A 12919-nucleotide genomic window follows, 5' to 3' on the forward strand; every position below is an offset into this window, starting at 1 on the left:
TCCTTACTGTCTATAAAATCATCCAAGGCATAAATGGGAATCAGCTATGATATAGACTTTATTACTCTTGACAAAAAATGAAAATATCACAGGAACCCAAGAACTGATATGGAAACAGAGCACCCAAGTGATCCATTAGCTCCTAACCACCCACCCCAAAGAAATTTGGTATTACTAGAGGAACAAGATCCAAAAATTCCATTAAAATCCTCTCCAACAGAGTTCTACAAAACCTCTTCCAGATTCATAGTGCCACTCTATCATGGTTGGCTTAGGTTCTCCCTCCCTCCCAAGTTAAAAGTATTCGGGGATGCCTGAATAAACTACCCTCCATGTTAGACAGATATTGTCCAAATAATTCAATGACTTTCCTCTCGAAGTATAATAATTCAAAGGAACTTTATGGACTGTCCATTTCTGCTGCCAGCAGGCAGAAGGAGAAAAAAAAAAAGCAAGGAGGAAGTCCTCAAGAGAGTGAAAGAGACAGAGACTGAACTGAACAAGTCACTTTTATAGATCACAGGGAGTGAGAGCTGATTCATATTCAGTCAAACAGCAGAAGGTAGCCCCAGTCTTTAATCGTTCAGTCATTTTTCAGTCATGTCCAGCTCTTGTGACCCCATTTGGGGTTTTCTTGGCAGAGATACTGAAATGATTTGCCATTTCTATCTCTGGCTCATTTTACAGATGAGGAAACTGAGGCAGACAGGATTAAGTGACTTGCCCAGATTTACACAACTAGTAATTGTCTGAAGCTAGATTTGAACTCAGGAAGATGAGTCTTCCTGACTCCAGGTCTGGCACTCTATCCAGCTCCAGTCTGCAAAACTCCATCATCAGTGTGACATCAGGGGACAGGCTCACATTTCATGTATTCTGTATATTCCATGTCCCTTTCATTACCATCAATGGCCCACACCCTGTAATCTCATAAGGTTGACTTGGGAGTTCCTCAAATTATTCCAACACCCTTGGTCACTCCTTACATTTAAACAAGGGGTGCAGTGAATAGAGTGCTAGACCTGGAGTCAAAAAGGTCTGAATTCAAATCCAGTCTCAGATACTTAATAACTGTGTGATCCTGACCAAGTAACTTAACCTATGGCTGACTCAGTTTTCTCATCTGTAAAATGGGGATAATGGCACCTACCATTATTACATTACCATTATGACCATTATTAAAAGGTAAAATAATATAATATTTATAAAACTTTTTGTATACCTTAACACAACCTTATCTAAAACACCGTAACAGTTGATGAATTTTCTAATTATTCTTTAAACAAGATCACATTAGCCCATGTTCCATCTTCAGCTATGACATACAATATATAATTCACAGAAGACCTAGGCCCTATCTGTATGGTACATGGAAAGCAATATACTTGCCCAACTAGCAAGCAAGCGATGTTCAAAAGTTTGTGCAGAATTCAGAAAAGATATTTCTATAGGAACACTATTATACAGTGAGGTGGTGCAAGGGATAGAGCACTGAGCCTGGAATCAAGAAGACCTGAGTTCAAATTCAGCCTCAGGCACTTACCAGCTGTGTGACCTTGGTCAAGTCACTTGATGTCTGTTTACCTCAATTTCCTTAACCATAAAAGGGAGATAATAATAGCACCTACCTTCCAGGGGTGTATAAATAATGTTTGAAAAGCACTTAGAACAGTGCTTAACACACAGGAGATACTATATAAATGTCAGCTATTATTATTAATATGTTCCCCCAACCAATCCATAGAAGTTTCTTTAATCCATAACGTACATAAATTAAAATAGACTTCCAGTAGTGCTTTTAGTACCTAATGATCACTGGTAGCACTGTTTCTATATACCACAAATTCCATCCTAACTTGGAATCCCAAGAATATGTTTTCCCTCTTCTCACTTCCTCCCTTTCCCAAGGGATGGAAACACCTATCCATCACCTGTATCCCCTCTACCTACCAAACAAAGAGAGTGGACACCGCCTCAGAGCATCAGCAACAGGGGTTTCCATTCCCCTCTACTCTGAGATTCTTTCCCTTTCACTCATCATCACCAAGTGTTCCCACCTGGGAGTGGCACTGAGGTGAGGTGAGAAACTAATCCAGTTTGAACTGAAGACCGACTGGCTCCAGGAGACTAGAACGTCACAACATTAAAGGTATAGGAAAGAGAAGAAGCAGGGAAGCAAGTTCCTATTCCTTTGGCTGGTGGGAGAGCAGGGATGAGAGTCATTCTTCTGTAAGAAATGGATATAATAAGCGAGGCCTGTGTAAATTAAGGATTAGCACCTAACATCACTGCACATTTGATTCAATGTTTTCATCTATTTTAATAACCTATGAATTACAAGAGCTGGAATATTAATTTTAAAAATTGTTCAAAATCAGCTACTAAGAAGTCCTTAAACATAGCTCCCTATTGCCTCCAGGATCAAATACAAAATGCTCTGTCTGGCACTCAAACCCCTTCATAACCTAACTATCCCCCGCTTACCTTTCCAGTCTTCTTACACTTTACTCCCCCAACCCATGTGCACTTCTATCCAGTGACATTGGTTTCCTCAAAGACCCATGACTCCCTCTCAGCTCTGGGCATTTTCTCAGGCTGTCCCACGTGCCTGGAATGTTCTCACTCCTCAGTCTTCCTCCTGACCTTCATGGCTTCCAGTCTCAACTAAAATCCTATTTCTTACTGAAAATCTTTCCTCAACCCTTGTTAATTCCAGTTATCAATAATTAATGACATTATTATAAATTATTAGTAATTAATTTATAATAATTAATAGCTATAATTAATAATTTATTTTCCCCAGTTATTCTATATATAGTTTGCTTTGTATAGATTTGTTTGCTTGCTGCATCGCCATTAGATTGCAAGTTCTTTGAAAGCAGCAAGATTTCAAGGGCAGTTGTTTGCCCCTTTTCATATCCTCAGTGCTTAGAATAGTACCTGGCACACAGTAGGCATTTAAAAATATTTATCGATTCATTGCTAGATAAGGTCATATCATTTGGACATGAAATTGCATCACTATCTTCAGAGATTGATCCCTGCTCAATTGGTCATGCAGTAATAGTTTGCATTCGTATATCCCTTTACAATTTACAAAGCACTTTCCACACTTGTTTTTCTTTGCATTGGTTTCCACTATTTCATAAAGCAATATGGATCATGACAAGATTTTAGAAATGAACTTTTTGTACAGTTTGCATTTTAAGCTACTGTTGCTCCTGGCTTCCTTATCTCTATTTGATAAAGATATTAAATCTTTGTTAGATGAGGCAGTTTCTGGGTTCATTTGACCTACTTATTGTGGCAACTGATGTAGTTTGCATTAATATCTATCCTTTTAGTCATTTCCCTTTTGGGGGCAACAATAACTTGTTTAAGCAAGATCAGTTAGAGATGTTTTAATTGTATGTTATGGATTCTATTCATTTTTATTCTATCTTCTAATGTTGACTGTGCCACATGGGAAACACTGGCACAGGACCATTCAGCATGGCATGCCCACAACAGAAAGGGTGCTGTGCTCTATGAGCAAAGCAGAATCGAGACAGCACAAAATAAATGTAGAATGTGCAAATCTGGAGTATCCACCCAAAATATTCACATGGACTATCTGTGCCCAACCCAACAAGCATTCCAAGGTCGTATTGGTCTGATCAGCCACAGTCGGATACACTGAAATTTCACTTTATCATGGTGATACCATTTTGGTCCTCTTCAAGAAGGAAGGACAACAACCAATCAACCATCTTGTAATGTGATGTTAAGTTTACTGTTCCTTTTAAGAAGTCAATGTGCTAACTGTACTGATGTAGCTAATTCATACAGGATTCTAACATTAGTAACCAGTTACTACTGATCACTGGTAGCATGGTGTGGTGGGAAGAGTCTTAGCTTTGGAGTCAAAAAGCCTAAATTCTTATTCCAATTGTGCTAGCTATGTGACTGTGTGACTCCTTAACCTTTCAGAGTCTCAAGTCTTTTTCTGTAAAATGTCAATAATAATAATACTTGTAGGACCCACTTCCTTTATTATCACAGCCCCCACTCAGAAGACATTATGTATGCAAAGTACTTTGCAAACTTTCAAGTACAGTTAGCATAAATGCAGTGTAGACTAGTGGATAGAGGGTAGACTTGGAAGCTCAGAAGACCTAGGTTCCACTCCCATCTCTGACACAAACCAGTTATGGCACCCAGGGTAAGTCCTGACTGTTCTAGGCAACTCTCTGACTGATTATACATTGCAGAGAAGTTGCTGACCTGCATTGGTAGGAGTTTCCTCACCCTGGGATCAGTGAAATCTCTAGCAGAGTCCCTATTTCTACTGTCATTTTTCCTAAGATATAGACAAATTTATTTTTTGAGCTGCAATCCAATCAATGCTCATCATGTTCAGTTCCTTCTTATTGTTTTCATAGGAAAAGCATTTATGATATAAAAGTGTGAGGCACCTATGTAAGCTACAAATCCTTGAACTCTTTTGTTTCTTAATCCTGCGGCATATTTCCAATACGTTGCTCATATCTTTCTTTGAATTGGCCTATTAAGTAGTAAAATATATGTTGATTTAATTTGGAAGGTCATATCAAGTTCATAATAGAATTTCACTACTTCTCATCATCTGCAAGTTATACTTTGCAGACAAAGAAAAACTCTCTTCAGAGTATTTTTTTTTTACAAATGTTCATCATGAACACTGCAGTGTAAGAAGATTAATTATCCCAGGAAATGTTTCTTGTTGGCTTTAGAGAAACTTATGATAACACCAACTCCACTAGATTTCTGATTTGTCTCTCCAAGGAGAACCTCCAAATCATCCATTAACTTTAATTTCCTTTTGTTTTCTAGTAATATTCTTAAATGCTCTAAAAATCATGAGATTCTGAAAACCCTGGCTCCCAATTCTACCAGTCTGCCAACCATCACTGAAGTGGTGAAATAAGGGCTGCTTAGGAATTAAGGTCATCATATATATACATATGCATACACACATATGTATATATATATACAAACATATGTCTATATATATACATACATATGTGTATATACATACACATATGTATATATATACAAACATATGTCTATATATATACACACATATGTATATATATACAAACATATGTCTATATATACATACATATGTGTATATATATACACATATGTATATATATACAAACATATGTCTATATATATACATACATATGTGTATATATATTTTTTCATTGTTTCACTAGTTGCTATGACCAAATAGTTCATCATTTATTGGGCAATCTCTTGGTGATGAGTCTCTCCACACTTAACTAGACTGGTCCCCAGTAAACAGCCAAAGTTTGTCTTGATGATCATACTCAAATTGGCCAAAGCTTGACCTCCACTGGTGAAGTCAAGAACTAGTGTTCTGCACATACCACAATGGATATAGAACACTTTAGGAAACAAATACCAACTGAGCACCAACTCTCTATCCTTCATTTTATAAATGGAATAGAAAAGATAATAATTCACCCAAGAGTACCTGGTAACATTTAACTTGACCAAGAGGATTTGGAGAGAAAAATATCCATAGTAATTAAAGGGTCTTCGGTTGTATGAGGGAAAGGGTGATTTTTTGTTTTGTTTTTTTAATACCAAGTATGTTAATAGCAATTGGAGAGTGAAGGATATTTCAGATCTCCCTCTTCAATCAAAGTCAAGCCTAGCATAGAGGAATGAAATGTGATTCAAAGGAGAATGGCACTGGTAGGGCCGGCTGGCTTAGACAGCCCATCAACAGCCTACACTGGATTTTAGAGACAAGAGTGCAACTATCTAAAGAGCTTGTCTGAGAGCCAGCAGCCCGTCCTGGAAGAGTTTCTGGGTGTCAGCGTGATTTATAGATATAGAATGATGAAAGGGTGTGAGGATGTAAATAGCACATTCTCTCACTTTTTTTTAAACAAATGGTGACTCCTGGGGAAGACAGTCTAATATTTTCATGAAGTATGCTATGAACACAATTTCATGATATGAAAGGGCAAATTCCCAGGAGCCATTAGTATATGTCTCATTTGCTTTGTAAAAAAGCAAGGTGCTGCTGGCAGCAGTCAGGATACTATTATTCTGTGGCCTCTGAGCATTCCAGCTGTGCCTATGGCTGTTTTTTTCTTATTTTTTCTTCTAAAATCATTGATCAGATCTTTCTATTGAACATAACAGTTTACAGTAAAAATCAATTTCCCCAAAGGGAAAGCTGTGAGCTAACAGTATTTTAATTTTGTTTCTTACTGTTCTTCATTTTCCAAACTCAGTTCAACGTAGAATTCAGAGAAATGAATTGTTTGATGGATGGTACTAAGAAGACTAAATAGGACTCCCAGAGAGTTTGAATTCCACTTTAAAATTTATCATACCTTATTTAGAAATTTTTCTAATTTTATATGTATTTTTCCCAGTTACATGGAAAAACAATTTTCAACATTCATTTTAAAAATTAAGTTCCAAATTCTCTCTCTCTTTCCCTCCCCCCCATTGAGAAGGCAAGAAATTTCATATAAGTTATACATGTATAGTCACCCAAAGCATATTTCCATATTGGTCATGTTGTAAAAGAAAACACAGAAAAAAAATTGAAAAATAAGGAAAGGTTTTTTTTAAGTATACTTCAGTCTGCATTCAGACTCCATCAGTTCATACTCTGGGGATGGATATAATTTTTCATCATAAGTCCTTCAGAGTTGTCTTGGATCATTGCTTTCCGGAGAATAACTAAGTCATTCACAGTTGGTAATCTTATAATATTGCTGTTGATGTGTACAATGCCCTCCTAGTTCTCACTTCACTTTGTATCAGTTCATATAAGTCTCTCCAAGTTTTTCCGAGAGCATCTAACTCATCATTTCTTATATCACAATAGTATTCCATCACAATCATATACCACAAATTGTTCAGCCATTCCCCAACTGATGAGCATATCCTCAATTTCCAATTCTTTGCCACCAGAAAAGCACTGCTATTTGGGCATAATTCCAAATTGCTTACATAATGGTTGAATCAGTTCACAACTTCACCAACAATGCATTAGTGTCTCAATTTTCTCACATCCCCTCCAACATTAATCAATTCTCCTTTTCTGTCCTATTAGTCAGTCTAACAGATTCAGGGGGTAGTACTTCAATATTGTTTTAATTTGCTTTAGAAATTTATTTTTAAAATGTCCTTTTAGATGAACGGGCAGATTTGAGAAAATCCTGGAAAGACTTGTATGCACTTGTATTCACTTGCTGACAAGTAAAATGAGCAGAACCAGGAAAACATTGTACACGGTATCAGCAACATTGTGTGATGATCAGCTGTGAATGACTCAGCTCTTTTCAGCAACAAAATGATCCAAGACAAGTACGAAGGACTCACAAAGGAAAATACTATCCATATCCAGATAAACAAGTGATAGATTCTGAATGCAGTTAGAAACATACTTTTTCACTTAGTTTATTCTTTCTTGTGTTTTTTTTAATCTTTCTTGTTTCACAACTGTTACTAATATGGAAATATTTTTACATGATAACACATGTATAAACTATATCAAACTGCTACCATTTCAGAAGAGGGAGAGAGAAAATTTTGAAATTCAAAATCTTGTAAAAATAAATGCTAAAAATTTTCTTGACATATAACTGGGGAAAAAATAAAATATTCTATTTTTTTAAATGTCCTTTGAATAAGTTTAAAATTTGGCCACCCATTTCCCAACCAGATGATTGAAAATAAATTAAAATCTTTTTATGTTTCATTTTCCCAAAGGGAAAAGGAAGACAACTCTCCCAAACACTAGTTTCAGAAACAAGGGAGAAACAATTCTGAGGAGTACTTGGATCTCCTTGGAAAATGGACACCATGAAAATAAGATTCTTCCTATCCTAAGGGTTGTTTGCGTTTTACTTGTATTCTTTTAAAAACAAAACCCTCATCAGGTAACAAGAGAAAGTGACCTACCTCAGTAGCAATCCTTCCATCACAGACTTCCTAGAGATGTCACTTCCCAGTTATTTTCTAATTCAAATCCCAATTGGAGCCTCATATCTCTTACATTTGGCAATTCAGAGGAATGCACACACAAATAACTTCATTTTTCTCATATTCTGACAACCTTGTAAAGGATGTTTTAAAATGTTATTCCTCTAGTTCTTTAAAAGTAGTTTTCAGATGGCATTGTAATGATTCTATTTGAGTTGGCAAGGCCCTTCTGACTATGACCTTCTGTCTATTTCTCAATTGTAATATCTTTTTGGGATTTACTCTTTGAAGTACTATTTGAATGAGATAACCACTAAATAGTGTCATATTCCTCCCTACAAGTACATAAGGTCCCATAGGAGAGATAGTGTGACAGAGTGAATAGAGAGTAGAGAGTTGGAATCTGGAAGACTTAAGTTCAGAAACCACATGAGATATTTACTAGTCTTGTGATTTTGGATAAGTCTACTAGTGCCCATGAACCTCAATTTCATCATCTATAATAGGGGAATAATAATGGTATGCACAGGGTTGAAGCATTGAAGATAAATCTTAGTAAATCTTTCCACTTCTGCTCTCTGTACCCACCCCTTCTTCAAACTAGTCTTCAAAATATTGACAGATCTCGTCATGTCATTCCTACCCTCAAAATCCTACAATGGCTCCCTATCAAGTAAAGTTCAAACTCTTTGGCCTTGTTAATATTCAAGGTCCTCCACAATCTGGATGCCCTTATCTTTACATACTGATCTCAAACTGTTTCCCTTCATGTACTCTATGGCTCTAGCCAAAATGAAGTATATACATTTTTCACTTTCTAGCCTCTAGACTTTTGATTATGTTCTTTCATTTACCCACAATGCCTTTCTATCTTTGCCCATAGAATTTCTTTTTCTTGTTCTTGTTAAGGCATTTTTCAGTAGTTTCCAACTCTCTGTGACCTCATTTGCATTTGGTTTTTGGGAGGACAGTTACTGAAATGGTTTGCCATTTCCTTCTCTAGCTCTTTTTATAGATGAGGAAACTGGAGCAAACAGAGTTAAGTGACTTTCCGAAAGTCACTACGTTAATAAATGTCTGAGGTCAGATTTGAACTCACAAAGATGAGTCTTCCTGACTCCAGGCCCAGTACTCTATTCACTGTACTACCTAGCTGGTAGAATCCCTACCCATCTTTAAAAACCTGACAAATTCCATTTCTTCCTGATCTTCCATTAGTTGGTGATTTATCTTTTCCACCTTGGCTCTAACAGAGTTCGTTTTCATATTTCTCCGAATTATTTTTCATGTACTTTTAATTTCCTAATACTTCGCATTAGGGTTATTATATGTGTCATGATCCTCTTCTAAACTATAAGCTTCATAAAAGAAGGATTCTCTTATGTAAACTTTGCACATCATTTTAAAATGAGGGGATTGGCCTGGATAATCTTTAAAATTCTAAATCCTATGACCCTATGAGTTCTATTATGTCAGTTAGTAAAGTTTCTGATCCAGTCCAGTCTAATTCAATAAGAGTTTGCTACATACCTACTTATGCAAACTACTCTGCTCACCTCTGGGAATACAAGGAAAAAACCAGAGCAAGTTCTCAAAGAGCTTAGTTCCTATATACAGTGTCTACATAATATATGAACAGATAAGTATATACATGATCAATTGAAAAGGATTAAATCAATTCCAAATAGATCACAGATCATACCACCAAGATTTAGAGCTAGAAACAGAGTAATCAATGAAGGCTTCTCATATGAGGTGCTACCTAATCAGAGCCTTGAAGAAAGCTAGGGATTCTAAGAGGTGAAAGCTAAAAGAAAGCATTCCTAGCCTTGGGGACAGCCTAGACAATAGCACAAATTTAGATGGAAGACAAAATACAGAATTTAGGGACTAGCAAATAGGTCAATTTTTCTAGAACTATAGCATTTGAAGAGGAGTGATATAGAATCATTCTGGAAAGGTAGGCTGGAGCCATATTGTGAAGAGATTAAAACGATAAACTGGAGAGTTTGTATTTTTTCCTGAAGATAAAAAGCAGGCACTGAAGCTTCTGGTGTTTAGCACAGTTCCCAGCACATAATAGCCACTAAATAAATGCTAGTCACCTGACCAACTGATGTTACAAGAAGATAATTTTGGCAGCCATATAGAGGACATATTGTAGTGCGGAAAGTCTGGAAGCTTTGAGTCCAATTAGGGGACTGTTGTGGTGGTCCAGGTGAGGTGGTGAATACCTGAATTAGAGTAGTAGCTGTGTGAGAAGGGTGAGAGAGAAGGGGGTGAATTGAGAGATGATATGGAGGTAAAATAAGTAAGTATGACTTGGAATCTAAGTTGATATGGAGGAGGGATGAGGAAGAGAAAATAGTTCAGGATAGCATCTATGTTGTAAACGCAGATGAGTGGAAGGATTTGGTACCCTCAACAAAAATAGGGATGATTGGAGAAGTGATAGGTTTAGGGAAAAGGTAATGAGTTTTGTTTCAAGCATGTTGAGCTTGAGATGTCATGAAAGTGAATTCAACAAAATTAAAATCAACTAAAAGAAATGTTTTGGAACACTGGGATACTTATTGATATCTTGACCATTTTCCAAATGGTACCATGCACTCATGAATAAATTTACCTTACAGGAAATTGAACTAGGTCCTGATTAGTATAAATAATGTATCCCATGAGGTGGTTGTATATATTAGAATTCATACTATTGTAAATTATAATTATTTAAAATATGGTCATTGACGCCAACTCAATGAAAATATGAAGTGCAATTTTGAACAATGTGATCACTTCAGGGGATTTATTATTTGGACTAATTGGGAAGTAGTTGAAGTACTTCAAGAAAATATCATATTCTTTCTTTTAATATGTCACAGAGTCAAACTCACTCAACTCTGTGCAATGATTCCATCTATTCAGCAACATTTTTAAACAACTACTGTGTGCTAAATGCCATATGAGACAAAAAATATTCTTAAAAAGACACAGACCCTGTCCTAATAATGTCTACAATTCTGTTGGGGAGATAAGATATACCTGCATGTGACTAGAATGCAGAGTAGAATGAGACAACAGAAAAGCACAATCCTATTTTCCTACCAAATCTTACTCCTTCCCAAAGATTCATCAAGGTGATTTGCTAGCTCCCACTTCTACACCTTCCATAGAACACTCCCAGACAATAATCCATCAACAGTAAGATTGCACAGAGATTAGAGTTGGACTTGGAGTCACTAGGATATACGTGCTAATCCAGTTTCTCAGATACTTACTACTGTCTGACCCTGGGCAAGTCATTTAACTTCCAAGTTTCTGAAAATTGAAGGTATAATAAAACCTACTTTACAAAGTTGTAAAAATCAAATGAGATAATATCTATGCACACCACACACACACATGCACACACACACACAATGCTTTACAAATCTTAAACAGTTATATTCAAGTTAGCTATTATTATTATAAAAGATAGGGTTAACAGTGGCATATCTCTAATGAATTGTTGGCACAGTACAGTGTTATGCCAGAGTTCTCTCTCAAATGCAGCTTTTTGTCATAAGATGCTTCTATGTTGCTTTCAGATATAAGCCTCAATGTGAACTGTGGACCTCCACTATGCGAAATGCAAGACCCAGTTATGGTCTCCTCTGACTGGTTTTGGGTTTTGTTTTTGTTTTTGCTTTTTGTTGGTTTGGTTTGGTTTGATTGGGGAGGAGGGTTGGGCTTTGGTGGCATTTTGTTGTATTTGTTTCAGTCCACTTCCTGGTTCCCACCCACAATCATCCTAACCATACCCCCCTCCCCAAAAAAAGTTACAATTTTTTTTTGTTTCTTCCAGAAAATGAGTAAAAACTATAGAAGGAAACGTCTTGAAATGACTGTATATGATGCAGATGGACTGAAAAACTTCTGGGAGAAAAAAATTGAACACCATGCAAAGCGAGTGCAAAGTGAAAACTCTCGAATAAGCAGGAGTGCCCTGGAGAAGTGAGTAGTTGTCATGCAATGGTAAAGTTTGTCTGGGCTTTATCCAACCCCCACCCATATATAGAGTGGTGGATTACATACAGATTATAGTGTTGCTTCATGCTGACAAGATACTGGAAGCCCTTCAACTTATTAACACTGTCATCTTGGAAGTTACTATAAAGATTTATTTAGAATACTAGAGAACCAAAAGATACCACTGTCACTTCTTAGGGGCCATCTATTTGCTTCCTGGGAAAGGGTTATATATCTACAAGTGATTAAATGCACTAACTGGGAATTAATTCCAAGAAGAGACTACTCTTAATTTCTGCTTAGAATTGTTAAAGAAAAAAATAATCAGGAAAGGAAAGGCAAGCAGTTGGAAACATTAAATGAGCAGTGGAAGAGTTTTTCCTCCATGAGAGTTGGGATGCTCCATGTGTTGATTACATGCTTCTGAAAGTATCTCCAAATAAATCACTCAGAAATCTTTAGGACTATAATGCCATAATTCTGCAGAAATTGCTGCTCATGAATGATACCGTTTCTGGAATGAACCTTGTAATTAATGGTGAAGAAGTGGAACTTTGGGCTTTGACAATTCAATTTTTATGGGGTTTATATGAACATGAAGTACTGTATATATAGTAATGGCGTCTAGATTTGATTTCAGAAGTTGGTAAGAAGCTTGAGACCAAAACTAATATTCTTTCTCTTTGCTGATAGACTAAATCCAATCTGTCTATGGTACACAAATAATAGAATATTGGGGGCAGGGGGTGGGAAGGGAGGAGGGGAAGAGTGGAGAGAGTGGTCTTAATTTGTGATTTTATCGGTACAGGGAACTTTCAGTGTCAAAACTCCCTCTACCAATGCCAATGGGCAACTCAGCTGTAGCTTCTAATCTTAGAGAGGTGCCTAAAATACTGAGAGTTAAGTGACTCACCCACGGTCA

The 12919-nt window shown here is 36.6% G+C and overlaps 1 protein-coding gene across 1 annotated transcript in view; it reads left to right on the plus strand.

The window, feature by feature from the left end:
* FAM240C (family with sequence similarity 240 member C) overlaps positions 1-12919 on the plus strand; it is a 48524-nt gene that overhangs the window by 30064 nt on the left and 5541 nt on the right. Inside the window, exon 3 of the mRNA XM_072596869.1 lies at positions 11834-11982. Coding sequence (XP_072452970.1) covers positions 11837-11982 — 146 coding nt within the window. The 5' untranslated portion in view covers positions 11834-11836. The remainder of the gene's footprint in view (positions 1-11833; positions 11983-12919) is intronic.

This window comes from Notamacropus eugenii, chromosome 3 (genome assembly GCF_028372415.1).
Source record: "Notamacropus eugenii isolate mMacEug1 chromosome 3, mMacEug1.pri_v2, whole genome shotgun sequence".
Taxonomy (NCBI): domain Eukaryota; kingdom Metazoa; phylum Chordata; class Mammalia; order Diprotodontia; family Macropodidae; genus Notamacropus; species Notamacropus eugenii.